Source organism: Venturia canescens, chromosome 6 (assembly GCF_019457755.1).
Source record: "Venturia canescens isolate UGA chromosome 6, ASM1945775v1, whole genome shotgun sequence".
Classification (NCBI taxonomy): domain Eukaryota; kingdom Metazoa; phylum Arthropoda; class Insecta; order Hymenoptera; family Ichneumonidae; genus Venturia; species Venturia canescens.
Window position 1 is genome coordinate 6,652,360 of NC_057426.1, and position 24,627 is coordinate 6,676,986.

General features: G+C 39.9%; 2 protein-coding genes and 1 long non-coding RNA gene across 3 annotated transcripts in view; 2 read left to right on the plus strand and 1 right to left on the minus strand.

Annotated features, from left to right (window-relative positions):
• The window catches only part of LOC122412365 (fibrillin-1-like), a 92,066-nt gene that overhangs the window by 36,195 nt on the left and 31,244 nt on the right, over nt 1-24,627 (plus strand). Inside the window, exons 3-8 of the mRNA XM_043421833.1 lie at nt 17,778-18,147; nt 18,363-18,514; nt 20,196-20,327; nt 23,040-23,165; nt 23,899-24,156; nt 24,340-24,600. Of these exons, the coding sequence (XP_043277768.1) occupies nt 17,778-18,147; nt 18,363-18,514; nt 20,196-20,327; nt 23,040-23,165; nt 23,899-24,156; nt 24,340-24,600 (1,299 nt within the window). The remainder of the gene's footprint in view (nt 1-17,777; nt 18,148-18,362; nt 18,515-20,195; nt 20,328-23,039; nt 23,166-23,898; nt 24,157-24,339; nt 24,601-24,627) is intronic.
• Nucleotides 2,258-4,066, plus strand: LOC122412376 (uncharacterized). Its single transcript, XR_006261333.1, has 5 exons — nt 2,258-2,614; nt 2,697-2,862; nt 2,982-3,418; nt 3,612-3,733; nt 3,910-4,066. It is a non-coding gene; the product is annotated as an uncharacterized lncRNA (long non-coding RNA).
• LOC122412372 (major royal jelly protein 1-like) lies at nt 4,585-7,646 on the minus strand. Its single transcript, XM_043421845.1, has 5 exons — nt 7,317-7,646; nt 6,281-6,453; nt 5,920-6,132; nt 5,041-5,466; nt 4,585-4,903 (listed from the first exon to the last, which is right to left on the minus strand). Exons 1-5 carry the CDS (start codon nt 7,531-7,533, stop codon nt 4,664-4,666), a joined length of 1,269 nt encoding a protein of 422 aa, XP_043277780.1. The 5' UTR covers nt 7,534-7,646; the 3' UTR covers nt 4,585-4,663.

The following is a 24,627-nucleotide window of genomic DNA, read 5'->3' on the forward strand; positions in this document are numbered from 1 at the left end:
TGTGGAGAAAAGGGTAAACCAAAACATTTTCAAACGTGCAAAAACGTGATGGAATTTGAAAAATCCGTGCGTCTATTCTGGCAAGTTTGACGCTCGACGTATTCTTCCCTTTTGTGACGCGTGTATGCGTTTACGTACGCGCATAAGGGTTGTTTTTTTAGCGGCTTCCATTTTACACAATTCAACCGAGGCGCATGAACGCACGAACGAATTTCGATAACGAGAGCGTTGGTGATGTATACTGCGCTGAAGGGCTGCCCTTTCGCAATTTTAGCACACGCCACGTGTGCAGACGCTCAGCTTTACCCATGTTTTTTCACTACTCCCCCGCGTTCTCTTTTTTGTTACGCGTTTGCTCTTCTCTGTTGCGTGTTTCTCCTCTTTGTGTGTAACACCGTTGCCGCCTGACAATGGATCGGGATTAATTATTTGGCGTTTGACGAAAACGCGGCTATTCTAGCGAACGATTGAACTCACGGGCGCGAGCAGCTTCAACCCGCGATTCGAGTCGTATACAAACGATATCGATCATCCGTTTTCGCCCTCTTTTTATTCTCTTCCACATTCGTCAGATTTTGAAGGGTTACAAACAGACATCACCCATACATGAATCCGTTGGAAAACATCATTTCAATCCCGGAGCCATCAGAATGCTTCGATGAATTTTTCCCTCCTGATATTGCTTGTTGTTTTAGATGGATGAGATTAAAACAATAAAGTTTAGTCTGTCGGGTGAGCGATATTTTTTTTTCTATCTATGAATTCTATTACAAAAAAATTGCAATTTTTTCAAAATTTCTGTGAATACCGATGTGATGAGGCTTTTTAAGAAATGGATATTGATTTGGGCGCGAGCACCCAAGATTAAGGCGGCCTCCCGCTCGGTATAATTTCAAGGATATTTCAAGAGTACAAAAACATTTCTTTAATGCGAGAAACACTAATTTGTACATGGTTTATGCTCCAAGGTCTGATTGTCCAAATTTCTCAGCTGTGTACAATGTGGAGACCGTAATTATTGTGTGCAACAAAAATACCAATTTTTTTTTTCCATTTTCATATATTTTCCTTCCATATGAACCTATAAAAACTCGAAAAAATTGCGAAATTGTATATTTTTTAGAGAGTTTGAAAAAAAATACTTCTAAAGAAGAAGATTATCACTTCAACGTGCTGTAAATATAGAATTTCGCAATTTTTCGGGTTTTTATAGGTTCATATAGAAGCAAATTATATGAAGATGGAAAAAAAAATTGGAATTTCTGTTGCACACAATAATTACGATCTTCACATTGTACGCAGCTGAGAAACTTCGACAGCCAGGCTTGGCCCATAAACCATGTACAAATTAGTACTTTTTACATTAAAAAAATGTTTCTGTACTTTTGAAATATCCTTGAAACTATACCGAAAAGTTCACTATGCTGAGTTATTTCAGTCAATTTTAAAAACACTTGCGAAAATAACCGATTTTTCAACTGTCTAAAGCAGGGCCCCCGATTAATAACAAAATTGAGCTTCATTTTTATTTAATAAGGTTGAACATGAAGAAGCTTTATTTATAATTGACTGTAAAATCTCAAGGAATTTGGTATGGCGAATCACAACGATAAGAAAGGGCGAACGACGAATATAAAACTAAGAGGAAAAGCGTGATGCACAAATTTAACGTTTTTTCAAATGCGAGCACATTTTTAGTCGCTTATTTAGTTTCCTTCTCTTCCTTCTCTTTGAAAGCACGCGAATTTCATAACCTTTCACGTACACCACCAATGCTTCCCATTCGCTCTTGACAGCACGGTCTCTTCGCTTCCTCAACCTTTTCCAGAGAACTTACAGTTGATCATTAAAGTTTTCAACTGAATGAAGAAAGCTTGAATCTGATGAAAGCCTCTCGAAATGTGAGATACAAGGAGACACGATTCGAGATTCCGTAGTTTACCGCAAACGCGTGGCTTTTCGGAACATCCTCGATTTCAACAGCTTCCGGATTTGAGCGGCTCTTGATCCTTGCTTCTCTTTACACGGAGTACCATTTGCAGTAAAACTTGGCATTTTATTTCGTTCTGAATCGTTTTCAGTTCAGACTGCTTTTTGCGCTTTTTGTCTTGACTTCTTCACTCCTGTTTTTCTTTACTTTTCGTTTTGCGTGTATATTGCCAACTTTCTGCGCTTGTTGCGCGTCGAAAGGCACTTTTGAAGCCTTTCGAAGTCAGCTAATTTGCTTTGAGGATGCTGTGTCCCGCCGAAAGGTTTTTCTACACGAATTTTTCAAAAATCCCACGTTTTCTTTAGAAAGCTATCCCATAATTACGTGCAAGGCTCTCAAGGTTTCGCTCTTTGCTGGTGAATGATAAAAAATATTCTCAATTCGAGCACAGAAACTTTCGAATTTTTCTACATTTTTTTACTATTCATCGTCAACCGCAAAGTATCACCAAAAATTATTTCGCGTCGATTTATCGAGTAACTTTGCCAACATTGCCCGGGAGCTCAACTTGTCAAAGTGGCTTTGGGGAGAGCACCATCCTCCAATGATGATGATCCCGTGGCGTCTCTCGTCGGTTGAAATGACCCGTAAAGACGTTGGAATATTGTCGAAGGACTTACTATGGTTGGTGTACCATCGCCCCATCATTAGGAAAATACGAATTCTTAGAAGTCGAAAGATGAAATAAAACAATACATTTTGCCAGGTTAGAGAATTCGATGAGGAAAAAAAGGCACAGGAGAGCGAGCTGGCTCGTCTACTGGAAAATTACCTGACAGCTATCGCCGGAGTAATCGCGTTCTGATCCTTCACCACTTGCCGAGAAACAAAAGAAAAACTGCCTGAAGAGATCAAAGACTTCTGAAATTAATGTACGAGTTTGGCGACACTCATTAAATAACGCTTTTATCTCGGCAGTCTTTACAATTCTCGATAAATAACGAATGGTTTTACACTCGACTGGGCAACGAAACTTTTTTTTCGTTTATAGACTAATCGATTTCGGGATTCGATTCGACATTGGTCATGGGCTTATTCTTTTTCGATTGATCGCTATCTTAATGCTTACAAGCCAACTGCAGATCTTCGGCGTTTGTATTTGATAAACTTCTGGAAAGTTCAAATATCCAACGAGAATACACGAGTTTAATCCGTAAATTTGCTCAGCTCACCTACTAGCCCAGAGAATGGCGACGTGATCATGGGACAGAGATAAATTGAGAAAAAAAATGATTCGTGTTAGTTTTAGGTGTTTTGGAACACTTGTGAGAATATTGAGCGGCGTGACAATTGATACCTTTATTGCCCAATATGCTCATATAAATACAGGCTCACAGCACTGGCCGACATAGTCCGATTGAGCTCTCAACACAATCAACATGTCATCGCACTTTGTTACAGCGCTTGTGATCGCCCTCGTTTGCACTCGTAAGTTCATTATTTAAAAATATTTTCATCCTGAAATTCATACACGAATATTATTTTAAAGGCTTTTTTTAAGTTGTCCACGATCAAAAAATAACTCAACGTTCCAAGGATTTCTTAGTTTGCAGTTTGTTGCATTTACTCGTTCTTTGTTTTGCTATCTTTGCGAGGCTCAAAATTCGAAAATTTCTTCTAGAATTGTGTGAGGCCGAGATCGTTCGAACGTGCAGGCCTCACTCGATAAGAGTACTATGCGGAAGATGGTGCGAACCGAGCTGTGACTTCCCTGGACATCGCCTTTGTGGCATTCAGACCAAGGTTAGTTTGATTTCATATTAAAATAATGATCAGCCAGTCGATATTCAAAAGCATACTTTATAAAGATTAAAATCATGAAAGTGATGAAAATTTTTGTGCCTTTTTATTCAAGGTTCCAATGAATTTCACACTCTTTAAAAAATCAGTAATTACCATTCGATTTTTTCATTTCATAGTACTGCGAATACGACTGCCGCTGCGTCGATGGATACGTGAGAAATACGAAGACCGGAGAATGTATTCGCTACGATAATTGCGTCCACATGTGAATGAAGTTACGTACGAGAAGTGAGGACGTGCGATCGTTGTGGCTCTTCATGATCGATCATGATCCGAATCAAATGTGTGAATAAATACAGTTTTGATCGACCACTTTCCTCGTTCATTTTTTCATCACGTCGCAGTAACGACGATTCCTTTCCAACGTTTATTCCTGTTACCTGTCTTGTGTTAAACGTCAATTTGAAGCGACGTTGAAATATTGAAGTCCGAATTAATTTACATTTGATTGGTGTGACGATTTTTTTGCTTTTGAGTAATCGAAGAGGAAAACGTTAAAGAAACTTACTGAATTGCTTTGGCAAAGGGAGAGTCAAAATCCCGATTTGAAAACACAACACGATAACGGCGTTGCGATCTATTGAAAGTGATTTGAAATTTGCTCATTCGATGAATTTCCATCACTATGAGAAACTATGGAAAACTGAGCCTCAACTATCGTTAAAATTGATTCACGAGCAAGTTCATAACTAATTGTAAGTGATCGCCTAACCGAGTATTGGACTCGGCCAAGTAGCCAGATAATCAATTGATGAAAGATGAAAATAAATAAAATGAGAATCACATTCTGCTTTGACGTGCGACGACAATTAGAAAACATGCCTTTAATCAAAATGAAATTGTATTTTTTCACAAATTCGCTTTTACGTATTATTCACAAACTGTCCCTTTAATAAGCTCGCTGACCTCACCAGTCAGAATCTTAAAATTGCTGTGTACGAATTCGTAGTAATTGGGATCGTGAGGAATTGTTGGGGGGATTTCTTGGTTTTGGAAATCTTGCCAGCGATTGGTGAGCACCCAGAGCTTCATTTTTTCAGTGCCATTATTTGAAAGCACTTTCACACCAGATGCCCATTGGAGATCTACGAAATTCTGTTCCACCAGTCCCTGAAATCAGATTAATCGACTTTCATCGTGCTCCCTAATTATGTGTTTCGTACAAGATATTTGTGAATGGTGAATTCGCATTTGTCAATGGTAATTCTGGTGAAATTAACTTTTCTCTCAATTCCTGTCTTACGTACGATGTTCGACGACGTGAATTCTTTCTGACGATTCCAACACAAGATCGAGCTGTCCTTCACTGAGCTGAAGAAAAGGATTTGCTGTTTGGCTAATGAGTGAGTGATCGATTGCCCTGGTAATTTGGCTGGTAATTTTTTCACTGGAAGTTCACTCGAATCTTTTTTATAATTTTTCAAATCCTCTAGTTTCGTGTCGTACATGTAGTACGACGACAACGGTCGGAAGTACATGTGGCGGTCAAACGGACTTGGCTCTTCCGTTACAGCCATACCCAAAACGCCATGAGAGTTGATGACCGTTTTATCGCCAGCAACGGTGAACGTTGTTGCACTCGGATCAGGCTCGAAAGCAGAGCTTGAAACTCGCCAGAAGTCTTTGCCGTCGTGTATCACTATGCCATTTCCTGCCGAATCCGCTAAATAAATCTACAAATTAGAGACAAAGCGTGTGCCTTGTGAGCTGATTATTTGAACGTGGAATAATTTTGCCTCCTTGCAACGTCCTTAAAGCATTCACACGATTACGATTTTTCACACGAGCCCATTTTTATAACCTTTGCTTCGAACTACCAACTTCACAGTTACCAAAATGCGTTTTAATATTTTCCATATTTTGAGCCTTCCCGTTCGTACGTAACTCGCTTTTTCATCTATTTTTATTTCACAAACGATATCACACATGCATCGAATCATTTTGAAATAAGTTATCCTTGACACAATGCCCGACATCAGAAATCGAATTTTTTATGTCACATTACAAACTAATGAGCTGCGAATGAGAATTATGCTGAGGCGTCTATTCGGCTATTCAACCTCGGAATAGAGTGTGAAAAATTCATGACCGTTATAAATTTCATACCAAAAACAAAATACAATTACAGTAGTCTTCGCACAATCGGCGTCCTCATTTTGGACGACGATATTCTCAAACTGTGTTTTTCCGTTTTCGCCTTTCGCAACGTTCTCTGGTATCACAATCTTCGCGATCGATTTATCCGATGTGACATTGAACGCCAATATCTTCGGTGGGCACACGTTCTCATCCCCTACGTTTCCAGAGTCGATAACCCAAAGACGATTGCACTGGTCTAGCTGCACGTACGTCAATAATGTTAATACAGAGATTATGAAAACTTGAAACAAATGATTTTTATTTCAGGTTGAATATAATGCCAAAAGTATGATGCAGAAACGTTGAAAAAGAAATTTTTCAAGATTTTGTGCTGAAAGGGGAACTCACATCCATGCGATACGTTCCGATGATATTCTCACAATCTTCTGTATTCGCCGAGGCCCAATCAGGATAAGGCTTCAGCAATGGACCACCACCCTTACCTAGTTTATCCGGATTCACTACCGTTAAACTGGCCGGGACACCCGTTTGTCTTCGGATCGTCAGAAACATCTTGCCCTCTGATAAACGATAAAATGTGGGGAGACCGGAGCCGGTTAACGATAAGAAAAGATTAACTAACTCATAACAATGGACATGATCAAATAGTCATGGACGTGGCTTGGATTTGTTTGGGTCTGAGAATGTTTTTTTTTTTTTATCTTTCATGCCGAAGATCATCAAACATTTGATTCGTTGTTCAGCCTCGGCCGAAACGACTGGAACACGATGATTTTGTCGGGCTATTTTATTCGGAGCAATAAGTTGGAAAATGGCCGAAAAAAATAATCATTTTCCAGGGGTTTGTCAAGTCTGAAAAGTTCAAGAGTAACGTCAATTGATTATTTATAGCGCAAGACACATTGCTCTCGTAGAAATGAGGGAATTAGAGTTGATTGCTGTTGACAATAACGACTCTGTCGTTAAGAGCATAAATGAATCAATAATTAGCCACTTCGACTACCGGTTCCGTCCCGCATAATTATACCCGAACGGCGATAATAATTGGGACAGGTTCTGAAAAAATTCTTCATCGTTTTCAATCGAAATTTTTCAATTTTTCAATCGCAATTGCAATGATCCATGAAATGGAAGATTTACGACGAAAAATTTTACTGATGTCAATCTCAGACTCAAGGACAGTGACCTCGACACACCGAATGATGTGGAAAAATCGCTACTCTAAGAAAATCATTGACAAAATCCCACTCCAAAATCCGAGACGATTCTATCCAAGAATTGTTTTTTGGTGTTTTATCAATTCATCGAAGAAATGATAAATTCAGAGGAGAAATATCTGCCCCTTAAAATTGCATGAATGATAAAATTGGCATGATTTTTGGCACAATGTTACTTTATTCACTGAATCAATAATCACTCTTACCCGGCGTAACGATGGAGTCGATGGGAATGGCTCTCTCAAAATTGTAAGTACCATCCTGAATAGCCAAGGCTTCTTCAGCTGGGGTAGGATAGTCAAATTCTAAATATCTCCACTCCACCACCACATCGAGTTTGGCGCACGATCCAATAGCGGTCAATCCGAGCACGAAAACTGTAATTTTTAGAATGGAACCCCCCATCTGGGAGCTTCTACCCATCGTCGGGAAAATCTCAAAGCAGAAATATTTTAAGGAATTATGACTACGAAGAATGCGACGACGTCCTTTTGAATTACTCGGATGGAGTTTGGAGGACGAGTGTGAGGAAGTGCATTCCGCGTGAGCTCTTTTAACAAGGTGCGGAGAACGTTCGAACAATTACGTTGCACGGCTCTACAGTCTACTTTGAAATAGGCTCGTTTATCAGAAGACTGATATCATTAATACGTTTCACGTGTCTTTTGTCTATCGCTTTGTTCATTTACCATTGAGCGAAAGTCTTGAAAAATCTTTCTAAACGAGGCAAAAAATTGTTGTATACGCGATAAATTCAATTGTAGTGTCTGTATTAAGGTCGTACACTTGTTTCTAATTGTTTGCTTAGAAAATGACGCGCTTGAGGGAAAAAGTTCGAAATTGTTCGAGTTTTTATTGATCTTTAGAGTAAGCCTAATTGAAAAACTAATTCCTCTTGCAAACAATTTGCTTCCAGCATAAAAACGTTTGAGAATAAATTTCGAAAAACTTCACGTAAGAATTATGCGTAAAAATCGTTTTCTTTCGTGAACCTCGTTTTTCCTTCAATATTTTATATTCTTTTTCATATATGCAACTACACATCTGAACGAATGTTGCACCGAGACAAAGATAAACGAGAAATAAAAAAAGTCGAAAGAATTTTACGACCGTATCATGAGACGTGCCGGGTTCGTGTATCGCCGATCGTCGATGGGGTCAAGAGACAAGGTTCTCGCTCATTCCATCTACCCGAGGCAAAGGGTTTAGTCGAGAGAAACTCGCAATTTGCGTACGCCATTTCATTGGTCGATCGGTGCTGCGTATATCTGATGGGAGAGATCGATTTTGGGAACGACAAAGTCAGACACGACTTCAAACAGGATCAGATATGTGTGTAATGGCTCCATACACGATTTTTCGAACAAATATTTATATTTTTTTTCTCGTTACCTCGGTCAATCACTAGTTCCCAGTATGCGGAAAAAATACATTGAAAAAAATTACGTCGAAGAAATTTTCGTAACAATTAAGAAACTTTTATAGAATTTAAATTTTCAAAGTTGGCATTGTAAAAGTTAAATTTTAACTAAATTATTATTTCGAAACGAAATGAATTTTGTCAAAATTGAAGCTTCAAAATTCTTTACTCAAATTTTAAAGGGTTCGTCTTATCGGTTATTGAGATAAAGGTGCTTAAATATGAAGAAAAATACACAGGGGTTGTGGAAACTATGCGTAAAAAAACGTTTGTCTTTCCATATAACGAATGAACGCTTCTTACGAAGTTTATGAAAAAGTACACAATAACAATGAAGTATATAATGAAGGTTTGGAAAAAAAAATTCAAGACGATTGTCTTACCAGTAATGAAGACATAGACGTTAAAGGTTGAACGAAATTGTTAATGAGCACTCGTATAGTTCCACATTTGCTTATTTCGGAGTTCTGTCGTAGCCTTCTGTCTTTTTATTAACACTTTTTTCTCGATCCATTTACCTTTGTGTTTTCCCTTCCTCGCCCTCTAATGCGATATTTTATATTTAAAGTGATTATACCTTAACAAATATCGTTGATTCAGCATTTTGAATTCCATTTGAAATGGTACATTAACCACGAAAATTTTAGTCGCTCAGTCATATTCACTGCATATCAATTGCGTGACATCGGAGAGTTGCGGAGCAAAAGTATAAACGTAAATGTCATTCGATTCGTTACGGTCGCCCGAAAGGGCGAGAGTGACGGCTGCTAAATCGTATGTACAATGTATTACGAGTGCACATCTGGTTTATACGAGTGACATTCGCTCCGATGCTGCATATAAACGCATCTCCGAGTTTGCCTCGTTCCAGGGAGCATACGCGTGTACGCGCGAGCATCGCTCGCGCGATCGATCGATCCCCCTTCGAGAGAGCCGCGAGAGTTCAATTACAAGGCTGATATGTATGATGCAAGATTCACTCTCATGATACCAGCGGCAATGCACGGACGGGGCGAACGCGACGCATGTAGATGGTGAGCAAAGATCCCTGATCATACGGATCAAACTAACGGACCATCCATCAAATATTTATTGCTTGTCAGAGCTCAAACGCGAATCTGGCAAACAGCACGGATTTGTATATCTGTACGACGATCTCGATAATGTGTGAAAAAGGATTTCAAGGTAAGAGGGTTTGCACTTGGCAGGTTTGGAAAAAATGTATTATGGACTTTGACGTTTTCGAAAGCCCAGTATTTATTCGCTATGGCTTGCTAAACGTCGCACGATCGAAAAATATTCATAACAAAAATTCACCCTCAAGTAGCACAGAATTCTTTATTTTTAATGGAAAATGCATTTTTATCGATTGCAGCTGCATTCTGCAAACGGCTATTAGAGAAAGCCTTTAAGTCAGCTGAGCAATTAACTTGGAATTTCATGCAGTTGCTGTACGTAGAATTATAAATTCAATTGTATAGTGAGCTTGAAAACTGTCACATTCGTCGTGGGAGGAAGAGTGCAGCACTTGTGCTGGTCTTTTCCTCCAATTCTTAACGTCGTTTCTCTTTATTTCGAGTAGTTTTGTCGGGTGGAAACTGGGCAGGTCTGTAGTAAAAATCACTATTTCATGTTAAAATTCATCGATTACTATAATATTTTAATCACTTTTAAATTTGCCAAAATACTGAAGGTTTACGAGTACGTTTTCGAGTGTTCCGCGTCATTTTTCTTATTGATGTTTTGACAGAAGCATATTATTGTACCTTTAAAAACTATTTTGACTGCATTTTTCCTCAAATTGAGGTTCGATTTTGTCTTTTTTAATGTTGGCATTCTCCTGATACTGATTTTGTCATATTTGAAAATATGTTTCGTCATGTCTGGTTGAAACGATAAAAAGTCTTGAGTATTCACAGCCGTGGTTTTCTGATTTCTTTTTTTATTATTCTTTCCCAACTGCACTCGAGTGAGCAGACGCGAAGATTTTAGCATTTCTTTCAGACGTCGCGGATCTTAAAATTTCTAGAGGTAAGAACGTTAATGCTACAGAATAAAAATTGTTTGCTTCATCCTCATGCATTCTGGTAATCCTTTTCCGATGAAAACTTACTCGCATCTTTAAAAGGGCATGAACTTGCTGCAAACTCGCGGGTACGGTAACATTTCGAATTCTCATCGTAGAGAGGAAAATGTTTTGTTGGTTTTACGGGCTTACTCAGGGCGAATAATTTATACAGGCGTGTGCCTCTATTTTGTACAACTTCACTTCCGTGGGAAAAGCTTTGCGGTGAGTGCCTGGACATAAATTTATCGAGAGCGCGGGAGCGAGGGTTCCACGATTTCTTGGACATTCGTGCCGCGAATGGAGTATATACGCGAAGAGAAATCGGGGTGAGGGTTAACATTCCACGAGAGTGTATACGATAACATTATAAGTGCGTAAATCCTCGATTGTCTGGATGAAAAAGAACGCCGCCGGAGCAGCAGTATTCTTTTCTTCACTTTATCGCCCGCGTTTCAGCGAGATGCTCGAACAAACAGCAGGATGAAACGAGAATGAAGAGCGACTCAATTATCGCAGATACTGACGATTCTCGCAATCTGCGTTCCCTCCGGCCACGGAAATTGCTAGCAACGTACGAGAGTTATTCAACGATTCAATATACAATTGAGAGATTCCAGTTTATCGAACCTATATCGAATGTATATTGCTATGGAAAGTGGGCTATGGTCAAATTTCGACAACCATTTGCTGCTTATTTTTTTTCATCGATTCTATTGGCAAGCTTATCATTTTCACTTGTACTACCGCATTGAACTGGAATTTTACGTCCTTTCATATGATAACCAACCGAGTGAGATAATAAAAGTTTCATCTTATACACCTCTGTTGAAAAAAATGGCTTTTTTCAATTTGCATTTTTGATGACTCGATCATTTAACTCCAATATGCAAAGTATATCAAGAGACAGGACTATGAACGCGATTATAATGATGATTACAAAGAAATGTTATTTAAGGATCTATTTACAGCACGTTGAAGTGATATTCTTATTGTTTAGAAGCGTTTTTTTAAACTCTCTAAAAATATAGAATTTCGCAATTTTTTCAGGTTTTTATAGATTCATACGGAAGGATAATATATGAAAATGGGAAAAAAATTCGGAATTTTTGTTGCACACAATAATTACGATTTCCACATTGTACGTAGCTGAGAAATTTCGACGGTAAATTTTTGCGCATGAATCATGTACAAATTAGTATTTCTCACATTAAAGAAATGGTTTTACGACGCTGAAGTTTCCAACGTTGGAGTCCAACGAAATGAATGAAAATAAAATGATTTATCCATCAGTTTTTTATTTCACGAATCATAATTGTGTAGATTGAAAAAACTACAAAGTACAAATTCGACTGGAAATAAATTGGAGAATTACTGGAATTATTGGACAGTTTTTTAGATCATTTCGTTGGACTCCAACGTTGGAAACTTCAGCATCGTATGGTTTTGTACTTTTGAAATATCCTTGAACCCATATCGAAAAGTTCGTTATGCTGAGTTATTTCCGCGTCTATGCAAAAACATTCCCGAAAACAATAGGTTTTTTGATTTTTTAAAGCAGGGGACCCCCTTAAGTAAATTTTGAAAGAAATTACGACACATTTTTCCTCTTTAATTTGCGAGTTTTTTTGCAGATTCTACTGCATGGTCAGCCGCAGGAAAAACGTTTTTAAAAAAGCCACAGAAAAATGTTTTTGAAGGTATTTTTACAATTGTATTTTTTCTCACAATATTTTCACAGGCTTGATCACTTCACGGTTCATTATTTGTTTTAGCCTCCAACCAATGTTACGAAAAACCAGAACAAACCAAAGTGATTTAACTCATGAAGCGTACTCGTATGTGGGGAGTATACGAAAGTTCAAACGTAACTATAGAAAATGTGAAAAAATTGATTTAATTTGTGACTGAACGTTCCAGCCCCATTGTAACAGTTGTGAACAATTCATTGAGCCAACGAATGCCAGGGCGATCGAATAATCGATATGTTGAACGGAAGACAAAGCGATGGAATGCTACGTTTTTCAATTTTTTCTACCCTCGACTCGCGAGACTCTTAATTACATTTTTTTCAGCGAATATGACACGTCGAATGTTTCATTCTGGACGAGAAATTTAATCAAATCGCAGCAATTTCCTATGCAATCCGTACAGTATCGAACTAACCAAACTATGCGCAGCTCTCGATTTGTGCTGACACCGAGTGAACCTTGATAGATGGAATCGTGCAAATCGAGCACTCCGAAAAGGAGCTCTCATTTTTCGCTTCTTAGTTTTCTCCGTCGTGATATTAACAATATTCGAAATTTCGGAGTGAAAACAAACAGTCAACCGTTCAGACTCGCATTTTCGAAATTATGGGACCACTATCGTGCAAGTTGCAAGTCTTTACGAATGCGAAACGAGCATTGTACAAGAGATTTGATGGTATCTTCATGAAAATTTACATTTTCTTCTACATTACACCAAACAATTTCACATTTCATTTTGCCCTTGTCGCACGCAAACCTCCTCGTTTTAATGCTCGTCGTCGTTGCGCGCTTGTACTACCATGAAAAGTTGTTGATCGTTTCGTAAAAGCACATATGAAGGGATTCGAAACAATAAAGCGTTGAAGTATGTGCAAGGCTTATGATTTCACATAAGCCTTTTGAGAGTTGATGAATGTTGAGACGTTGAAAGTGCTTGAAAATGGTTAAAATCGTATTTTTTTTTCAATTTTTTCAAAAAACCTAACATACGAAGCAGTTTCACTCGATGAAATCGTCTTCAACCCGACGAATCCTATGGAATTGTTGAACCTCGAGCACCGCTCAAAAACTCAAACTCTGCACGAATAGCATGCACGCGAAAAAAATAAGCTTCAAAGCAGAAATTCGACAGCGAGCAGAAAGAAAGCGAAGCGAGCGCGAAGACACGAAGTCCATCAGTCCACGAGATCCGACGAAAGTTTAATGAATTTCCGCTCGCCATTTAATCAGGTCGCTCCAAGGCCAGTTGATTCGGATTGTTGCAAGCTCCGCAATCCTCCGTTTATGTAGAGGAATGGACGGCGCGAGCAATGCTCGCTAGTTTGTCAGGCACACATACCTGTATACTGGGCACGATGTACCGTGGCAGGGTGGGAAGCCCGATTGGACTAAGATCGAAGAAGACTCTCGAGAATCTCCGAACATGGAGCTGGTACGATTATCGAAATTCTGAAACAGCATATATTGGTCTTTCGTCCGCAGTGTCCCTTGAACTCGAGAGGCTCTTCCGAATCTATACCAATAACTTTGAAACGATCCTCAACCGCATTCCCTCGGTGCATGTGTACAGTTGCGGAGCGTATAAACATAATACATTCATCCAGGAATTTCAAACGTCGCAGAATAATATGAGACAACGTTGACAGTGCACAGGTATTTCAAGAACCTTTCGTTATTGTTCGATCAAAGTTATTTACATTTACTTGAGTGTTCAAAGTTCATTGCTTCTGCCTGCGAAGGATCAACATTTTGGCAAAACACGAGCAATGCGCTAGAACTTTGCTCGGCGCTGTATTACGAAGGTGGACAAAATTCATTTTCGTCAGCAGAGTTCGTGATTGGTGCGAAACATTAAACGAAAACCCCTTAAAGCTGGAAATCTGGAGGGGAAATTCTTAGATGCGTTTTTCCAGAAGCACGATCTTCTTCTGCTCGCGATTTTAAGCAGATTTTTCAAAAACAATGTATCCGACTGGCTTTTCGTTTTTCACTTTTTCCTACAATAACGAAAGCATCATTAATTTTATTCCCAGTACCTTAAACCGGACGAAGTAAACTGCCTTAACTCGGGCATTGGCACACAAGAAGTATAGAGTTTTCTCTGCAGTATGACCGGTCAAAGCGCACATTCCATTTGTTCATGCGAACCGAGATCGCGATTCGTATCATCGATAAGCCACGGATCGTTGAGTCCGTTATCGAAGTCATTGTCCTGGCGCCGTCACTATATGCATGGACGCGGGATAAAGGAATATTAAAGATGCATCGCGGTACAAACGTGCATTTGCGTGCGGAGTGAGGGAGACGGCTGTGCGTATAACGTTCATCCTTATTTTGGTTTCGTTTTTATTTTTATTTTTTAAATATTATAGACACAGATGGTCGTACTGCGATAGATCGGAAATCGAAACGTATAGGATACATCGTCTAGGCAGGGTTCCTGGTCGCGATTCGATACACTCGGTGAGTCGTGAATCATCTTCTCACCTTGATCTTGAGAACGAATCGGTATGGTGGGACCGGCCATTATATATATAAAGAGTTGCATGCATGAGTTTCGATGCAGCACGTAGCGCGGACTGTTGGTGTGAATTTGAACGGTCTTTGATTTAATCCTGGTTTGGTGAGGTTCTCCTCGCTAGTGCTATCGCGTTTGTTGGTGTAATAAAGCGTTTTTGAAGGTAGTCGTAAAATTAAGGGGAAATAACGAGCTGGAGAAATTGAATGGAAACTCGGCGTGAGTGCACTTCGTGCCGTTCCAATTTCGGGGGCTCCGTCTCCTTTGTGCGAAACCGAGACGAGAAAGCACGCAATTCCATTAGTGGGCTTCAATTATTTTGCAAATATTGATGAATCTCTTTCAATGGGCTTTATTGACTGGGAATATTACGGATGCATTTTATATAAGACCGAGCCAACCAGGTTACTGAACAAATGAAATTCGAGTAGGTTGCCCCAAATGAACATTCGAAATTAACAAAGTTTGCCTTCCATTTGCGCATGCATGCGCAAGTGGATACACAAAACACTCGTTTTATTGAGTCCTGGCTATTCTGCTAAGTTGGAAAATAAATGGGTCCACATTCACACCAATGTGTATGTCGTTGGGAGAGAGAAAAAAATCGACTCAATGCTGCACGCGCCGTTGGCCACTTTGACCCTTCGTGAGCTCTGACTATCGTTTACGTTCATCGCGCTTCCTTATAGCACACTGTTATCCGTATTTTATAGTGAACGCGTATACATACATCTACATATGATATTTATTGGCTGGTATGTTATAATACCGGGTGCAAAATGTGTTTGAGAATTGCAACGTCGTGTACAAAGGCTCTTTGCTCGAGGGAACAGCAAATCCGTTGGACACAGGGCAAAAATTCAAAGAATGGTCAATCGACGACAACACGACCTTACGACTAGCGGTTAGTGACTTGATTTTTTTCTCTATGAATTCCAACCAAGAAATCTCGAGATTCAGGACTTGCTTTCGAAAAAACGTTTATGTTAAGGAAGCTCACGCGAATCTAATGGAAATCGAAAATTCCAACATTGACAGTTGAAATTTGTGAATATGCTAGAAATATGCAGCGAATCTACGCTCTAGTTGTGGAGAAAACAATTCACCAAAATCACATTTTTTGAAGGGTTATGCTTTGCCTCTTGTGGCAGGCACACTTCCTGTGCGACGAGTTCGATTCAATGGAATAGGATCCTCCCAACTTTAGAGCCAAAAACGAAAATGAGAAAAATAATGTTTTTAGATATCAATGATGTCCTGAGAAAGCCTTTTGTTACCGGTGAAAATCACTTGGGAGTGGAAAAAGAAAAATACTTATTCGAGGTTAACGAGTAATAACGACACAAACGGTGGAAGGTTTGACGACACCATGAGCCAGCTGGTTCAAGTATAGATACGCATACTCATATAAATAGAAAATGGCTGCTGTCACATTTTGCTCGACGATTTTACTACGAAAGTATTTAAACCGCTGTCATCGTATTAAAAATTTATCAATCTCAACAAATAAGTTGCACATAATTTTAATAATTGCGAGAATACATTTTAATCGTCTCCTTGATCATCGAAAGAGCAAAAAGTTTAGTTGCTTTCTAGAATCACAAGTAACGCATGATCTTCCTTAAAAGGAGAGTGCGGTGTAAGGGAAAACCAATGGCATTGGCAGTTTATTATTTATACCAAAGGTAGTGAATGAAAATTCTCGAATGAGAAAGCTCATTTTCCCAGCTTCGTATACACACGAGCGAAGCTTCTTATTCCAGAGCAAGATTTTTCAGTTTTTCGAAAAAATTCGAACAACCCATCCGGCTAATAAAATTTTGATTGCACTATTCTGGTCGAACGGGTAGTCATTCATTTTACGGTTGATATGCAATCGTTCCCTTTTCGTTTATCGTTTATCCAATGGGTTTCATACATATGCCAATTACTGTGTTGAGAATAGCGAATAAACGTTGGATCGCGAACGGCACTGCTCACTTTATATATCCCTCTCTGCAGTATATAATATGAACAATGTTTATTTAGACTTTAGCCTGAAATTTAGTATCCCCCAAAGCTCCCTTGTACTTTCACACAATTCTCGTGTTATATCCCCGTGCTCTCTAGCGTCCTGCAATTTGAGAGCTTTCGGAACTTTGTTTCCAGTTCACAATAGGATCGTGTTACGTGTACGATGCATGAGATGAACAGTAAAACCCGTGGCTCATCATCATACCGAAGCTTCGTACGGAAATTAATCTACCATACACCGCATTTACACTGATCATTTATCAAGCCCTGCAGTATTTTTGAGTACATTACTGGGAGCATGCAGATTGGATGAATAATCTCTCATCGATGAAACCGCATTGATAATAATGTTAACGAAGCTCATTGAATGAGCTGGTCGGAAGTTGCGTTGTTTTTCCCTGCTGCAAGTTCCATTTGGGACAGAAAAGGTTGGTCTCTTCGTCAGTGAATGACGACGAAGCTGATATTCGAAATTTTCCAAAACCTGGCCAATCTATGCGAAAGATTGGTCCGCGAGAAATTGTGAGGCTGCGTTTGCTGCTCGCGTAGCTTCAAATTGGAGACAGACAACTGAAACAGAAACTTTTATTCCTTTCTCGAAAACGTTGGAGATTAGAGAAAGAGTTGTAGGGACGAAGCTTTCATTCGCCGAAGAAGAAATACGGGTGCGAACTTTTACTTCCCGTCGGTTAAGCCGTGAGGGGGGAAATGCGAAATTTTTACAGACTGAACGATTGAAAAATCGTTGGTGACGCATTCTGTAGAAAAAAGCGAGAAAATATTAGGGCCCCTCGGCTAAACAGTGACGTGAACGAAGTTTTTTTTCGCCTGAACAGTACCGCCGGGTCGACAATCATTTTGTTTCTCTAATCTCCCCCATTTGTTTTGTTCCAATTTCAGAGCAACGTGATTTGCGTCTAGACCTTTACGTCGGAGACGATCCCTCGTTGCTGCCCGATTCCACAACGAAAAGTGCACGAAAAAAAGGCCAGAAGAAGAAGAAGAAGAAGCAGCAGCAGCAGCGCATCGAGCAAGAAGAGAAGCGCCGAAGTAATCGTCCGAGAAACTCTGGCAATAAGAGACGAAAGAACCGAAATGGTAATCTAAGGTTGAATGAGAGTCCGCTGTCGGAGGCACCGGTAATAACGTTACCGAGCGGATTGAACGAGACCACAGCAAGATTAGACCTGAGCTGTTTCATGAAGGCACAGGGCAAGAACCTCGTTAAAGCACCCACGGTTAAACACGCTCGTTCACCGAAGTACGAGAGGTTCGTTTCTCCACGTAAATGATACACACACACACACAGACACACACACACACACAGGTGCCAATCTATATCGCACAAAGTGACCTTAACCGCACGATATAACATGCAACGAGAGCTACGCCCTTTTCTGTGTTCCCAAGTACTTCAGAGCTGTTAAATCCTGATAGGGAAAGGGCTTGGCAGGCCGTTGTACATTTTCGCCGAATTTTCCACAGACGCAACAACCCTGTTCCGCCCTACAATCGATACCTCGTCGCTGTTTACCTATGTCAAGATGGTTACGCGATCAAGGACACGGAAGCGAAGCAACTATATTGCAGCGACGGCAAGTGGCTCGGTAAACTTCCGGAATGCATCAGGGAGCAGGGTGAGTGAACAGGTGGACGCACACTTTTGAAGCTGACGCGGTACGCATCGCGATAATTCACTAAAATAAAGGAATGAGAAGATGAGATTGGACTTTGAGAATTTGATTATAATATTATTCAAAATCTCTCTGATTTCGAGGTGCTAAATTCACTCGACGAACATCCGATTGACCTGGCTATTAAATTCTTCGAAAATTTTCGCGTCCCCGAAGTTCGTTAACGATCGTTTCCTCGCGGGAGGCTGCCAATGCAGTTGAATCTCATTAACTTTCACGAACATTTTTTCACACGCTTCCGATGGACTTTTTATCTCGTACATTATGAAAAAATCCATTTCCATATACACCAGCAGCGTGCTAAGCCCCCGGAATTGGAGTGGGTGAAAAAAAACAGTGGAAATTAACGGAACTGTCGTTCATCGCGTACGCTTGTCGTGTTAAGGCACACGTATGCTCTTCCCTTGCTTTGTCCAATCACACGAAGGCACTACACTTTGAAGATGTGAGAGAAGCCGAGAATGGCTCTGTGCTTGACAGAAACCAGTTATACACATCGCGGTAGTGCGGGTGGCCTGATCCACTTCTGGCTGGGGCGAGATAACCGCTTAATCGTGTTTGCTTCTAATAATGTTTGTTTCTCGTGGCTTGTCAATTCTTCAAATCTCCACGTCCACGAACAAAAAATCCCAGGGGAACAATTCCTCGAGTCCTTCAAACTCGACTTCTTTTAACGAACTTTTTATGATGCTCGGTGGATGAACACGCTTCGTTTATTTCCGTGAGATAATCAGCTTCAATTTCAATGGTGATTAAGTATCATAACTCGATTCGATAACTCCGCTGGATAGAAAATTTGCTTAACAGGTCAATTGTTTTGTTTTTTTTTTGCAATCAAAACTTGAATGATAAATTTTCGTTCCAATGAAAAGTGACTTTTTTTGGGCAAAAATTTAGTGGATGAAAAACAGTGATGATGGAAATCATCCAATTAGTTATCGTAACGAGAAATATCCGGTGAGAGACTTTTCGAGATTTTTCTTGATTTTTCGCGAAACGAATAAACTATTTTTGGCATTAGGCAAGCAACGAAAATCGATGGTGCGATTGGGAAGCAAATGTTCGAGATGTTACAGCTCGCTGAACATTTTTCATACAATTACATCAAGTAATTATGCCTATAAATGGTAGTTTCAGTTCAATGTAAAGAAAGACGAATGCGTACTTTTTTATCGAGTCTCATGTCGTGGAGCGAATCATTATCGTCTATTTACAAGAATATATACGAAGGAATAACGATTATAAATTTCTTATATATGTTTAAGTTCTATTGTGTGGAAAATTATTCGAGGTTCTTTATCTTAATGGTGTCGATTAGGCGAGCATTATGTACCTGAACGATTTTTTCTATTACAGACAAGACGCGACGTTAACGGATTGCAATGAGACACGAATCGCTTATCGGAATTGCAATGTCTAAAAATTTGCTCCGAAATCGATGTCACTTTAATATTTACACAGCCAGCGACTCCTCTTTCTCGATTGCTCCAAGTGTCAATCGCTTCATTAGTGAAAAGCATGAAAGTGTTTTCAGTAATATGAAAATACGAAGTCGATAAAACTATCTTGGCACTTGGATGAGACGGTTTCCTGATAGCTGGTAAATGAAAACTTAATTTTGCAGAGCCATTGGAACCGGTGATTAGACGTTGCGGTCAAGAGCGTGGAGGATGCGATCACGTATGCGAAGATACTGAAAGTGGCTTCGTGTGTTCCTGCTTCGACGGTTTTCGCGCCGAGGGATATTCTTGTCTCGGTAAGATTAAGTGAAAGAAAAAAACGATAAAACCGTGTCTGTATCGCTCGACGATCACGCGAGTATCGTTCAGTCGAGAGCACGCTCAGTAAAAAGTGTGTGAGAGTAAAATGAAGCTTGTGCTCGTTCCGAGTCAAGCAGATTATCGTCCAAGTTTGCTGCGAATTACCATAATATTTTAAGTACCTCCATCAGCGAACAGTTGCGAGAGAAAGAGGCGTCTCTCTCTTCGTAGGTGTACGTGCGAGGCGCCATCGAACACCAGTTTAACGTACTATTGTATGTTAATCCTTGAGGGAGAAACGTCGCAACCTCTCGTCATTTATTTTCAAACGAAAAGGTCTATTGACGAAGAGAAAAATAATATCTGATGCATACATGCTCTTCGTTTGGACTCTATTTGCTGAAGCAATGAGCTCCTTGTAGGTTGGCTGTCACATTGTTTTCAGTACAAACTTCCACTGAAATTATTCTGAAATTTCAAACGGTGTATCGGTCTTGAATTTCAAAAGGTGAAACTCAAAGTCTGTTTTTTCGTGTTGGTACACAGTCTCCTGTAATTTATTGGGCACAGAAGTGCACCTTATCAGTATAAATACAACGAAAGATATTTAGGAGTGATCATCTCGTTTATTCTTATTGATCGAATTTTACCATTTCTGTCAAATATGTTTAATTTTATCGTGCAGTCATCGTGAATCGAGGTCTTTCAATTTTTCTATAGAAAAATCACCAATTTTATATTAGCTGTATCAGTGTAGAAATTTTCTAGGGAGACCCACGCAAAAGTTGGACCTTTTATGGGCTGAAGTAGGAAAGGCTGCTAACTTTACGGACGTACGGGTAGGACGCTGAAGTTCGCAACGTTGAAGTCCAATGGAGTAGACGAAAAAAAATGTTTGATCATCGATCTTTTTTATTCCATGAATCACTTCGAGTTCGGATGAGAGTTCGAAGAAGTAGAACCGAAAAGTTGTCCAAAACTCATCCTTCACGAGAATCGAATTTTCAAAATTCTTCAACCGGCCCCTCATTTTTTATTTTCTGCCTTTTGCTAGAGGTTGAAAAACTATGAAAATGAAATAGCAAATAAAACGTGCTGAAACTGCTCGTCGAGAGAATTGGATTTTTAAAAGAGTTCCAAAACCAGCTTTCAAGGATCTTCGCTATTCTACGAAACGATACAGGAAGTCGAAAAACTATTCCAAAATGAGAATGTGCAAAGGAAAGCGATTTGGCCCTTCGAGGGGGTTCCATGCACGAAAAAATGACACTTGCGATTATCCGGATATTCTCGACTCTTTCTTCTCCTAACCACTTATAAAGTGAAACGTGACAAATTTTGCGTACTTGATATTCTTCCATTTGAGGAAACTTTCAGTAAAATACACATGCAATTCGTAAATAATTCACGGATCTGTTCAACAGAGTTGACACAAACTACCAAGAATATCGAACTCAATCGAAGAGATATGATTTCTTCAAGTCAATGTCCACCGGTATCGGTTGAAGATTCGAGCATATCAAGTGACAGTTGGAGGATTAATCAGTAGGCATCGACCCGATCGATCCGTTGGAAGCGATGGGAATGGGAAAAGAGGAACGCGGAGCAAGAGAGAGGCCGTGCAGTAAATGGTAGTTCGATGATCAGGTTGCACGGTTCATGTATAATCTATTTGATCTGGAAGCAAAGAGCGCTTAGGTTTACTACGGTACGAGATACTCAAGGTCCGTAACTAAGTGGATAAGACCCGTCTTCGTTTCCTATTAACAACTTTGAACGACTAGATCGAGTGCAGCGTGCGTGAGAGCTCAAGGCAACTGCGACGGTGTCTCTTCAACGAGATTTACCACTGAGAAGTTTATTCATGAGTCTCGCGTGTGTGTTGGCTAATGGACGTGGAGTCTCTCGTCCTTTTTCTCGTTTCCTAGGTCGTCGTCACTTTCTCACTCCCTCTCTTTTAGGAAGATTTACATCGTGCGTGGAGCAGACCGTGTTACGCGGCTAGCAGGTACAAGTTTAACGATATGCGAGCACAGTTCATATTTATTGCTGTGTCCGGTACGTGCAAGCAAATTTTCTCTCATTAGCTATTTATCATCTCGTGATTTATTGATGTTATTATTGTATGCCAAGCAGCAGTGTATGATTACTCATTTTTCTGTCCTTTGTAATTATAATGTGTCAAAAGACTTTGCACAAGGGCGGTGATTCTCACGTTGGTTCGTATCCTCATTTGGAGCCCCCTTTTTGAACACTGTGAATAAATGAATATGAGTTTTCGATCACCCTGGCCACTCTCGTCGCGTGTCAGATTTGCATAGAACTTGAAGCATTATTTCTTGGTCTCAATATCGATGGACGGCAGAGAAAATTGTCACGATGATTCGAACAGGCTCTTAATATTCGAAAATAACAATAGAGAAATAGCAATTCGTTCCTGCTGTACAAACGGTTTTATCAAACCCACTTGATTCTTCGTACGCTTGTATATAGGAATGCTCTTGAAACAACGAGAAATATTCGTCACTGTATATTCGTGTTTTTTTTTTCAATCTACCTGCAAGTTTGATTTCGACTTTTTTATGAAAAAAAAAAATGATTATTTTTTTTTTTTTTTTTCAAGAATCGAATTTAACGGAACAATTTTGATGATGATCGTAGAATTCACAGGTTTGCTTTTGGTTTGATCGTTATCCATTCATGCGCAGATATCGACGAGTGCAGCGACGGGACGGCGGGATGCGAAGACACGTGTCGTAACGAACCCGGCACATTTCATTGCGAGTGCAGTCGTCTGGGTTATCAGCTAAATGCAGATGGCAAATCCTGTCAGGGTAAGGATTACACGTTACACCAATCGAAATTGATACCCACTCCACTAAGCTTCTTGCTCTGGGTTCGAATACTATAGAAACAGAGATGAAAATGAAAAAAAAAAAAAATGTGAGCAAAATCGAAGAACGTACATCGAGTCAATGCTCTTTGTGCTTTAATGTTTTTCTGTTGATTCGTGATATGATGCAATTTTGGTTTTATCGGAGTATTTAGTAGTTCTGATAATGGGAAAAGCTTAAATCAAACATCAGTTGAGCTAAAGTTGAAGGATTGATGCAAAGTTATGTACGTACACGAGCTTCCGACTTTCAACGAGATGATTCTACGGCTCGTTTGGCTTCCACGCTGCTTTGGTTTTGTTAACGAGTTTACGACGTTAAGTCTCGACCTCTCTTCCCCTCTTATCCCCGACGAATAACAGCGACAAAATACGGCAATGGCGAAACCATCAAGAGTATCCGTCCGAGGGAACAAAGAGATGCGCACTAGTTTGAAGTTTCGAGATTTTTCGACAGCTTTTGTGGTGAAAGAGATTTAATTGGATTCTTCAGTGCGTCGCAGTATTCCATATTTTGTACATCGTTTTGCACACTTTTTTCGTACTTGCCCACAGAAACAAAACCTCTCCGCAGACTCGATTGTTTTTAATTGATACACTTTCCTTCGTTCGACGATTTCTTTGAAGTGTGCTCTTTGTAACTCCATGCTATTGTTTCGTTTATATTTTTTCAGATATCAACGAATGCCTGACGAACAACGGTCGCGGACCGTGCGAGGGAAATTGCCGAAACTTCGATGGTGGCTACGAGTGTAATTGCAATGACATCATTGGACACAAACTATCAAAGGATAATCACACGTGTGAGGACATTGACGAGTGCGCCGTGAATAATGCGGGCTGCTCGCACACATGTTTGAACACACCCGGTAGTATGTTCTGCTTGTGTCCCGACGGTTTTTATTTGACGAACGATGGCAAAACTTGTCAGGGTACGTCATCAAATGGCATTTACAATGGCTCAATGGAGCGACAAGTTTTTCACGACAAAGAGAAAAATTCAAAAGCTTCCGTTAACCCTCCAACGCTATTGGCTACAAATTCACTCGACGATAATTTAGTCTCTAAAGGGATTACGATTTTACAGTAAATGAACCACTTTTGACAATCCACAGACGAAAACGAGTGCGAGAGAGATTCAAAAATCTGTGGAGAAGATTTCCGCTGCGAGAATAGTCCAGGCTCGTACGAGTGTATCCCTTTGCCAAAAAAAATAATTAGGGTCTTACAAGAGGAAGATTACGATGCCGAAAATGACGATGAAAACGACGACGAAGATGATAATTACAGCGACGAAGAAGAGGCTATTACAGAAATACCAGAATCCGGTAGATGTTCTGAAGGCTTTAGAAAAACAGCGAACGAAGAGTGCGTAGGTCAGTTTTGAGGGCTCGAAGAATTAT

Bases quoted from the DNA above. Each gene is read 5' to 3' on its own strand.
- LOC122412372 (XM_043421845.1), bottom strand. From the start codon at position 7,533: ATGGGTAGAAGCTCCCAGATGGGGGGTTCCATTCTAAAAATTACAGTT. The intron at 6,454-7,316 runs GTAAGAGTGATT...ATCGTTTATCAG, and splicing joins CGACTCCATCGTTACGCCGG to AGGGCAAGATGTTTCTGACG. The intron at 4,904-5,040 runs GTACGTAAGACA...ATCTGATTTCAG, and splicing joins AATTCACGTCGTCGAACATC to GGACTGGTGGAACAGAATTT.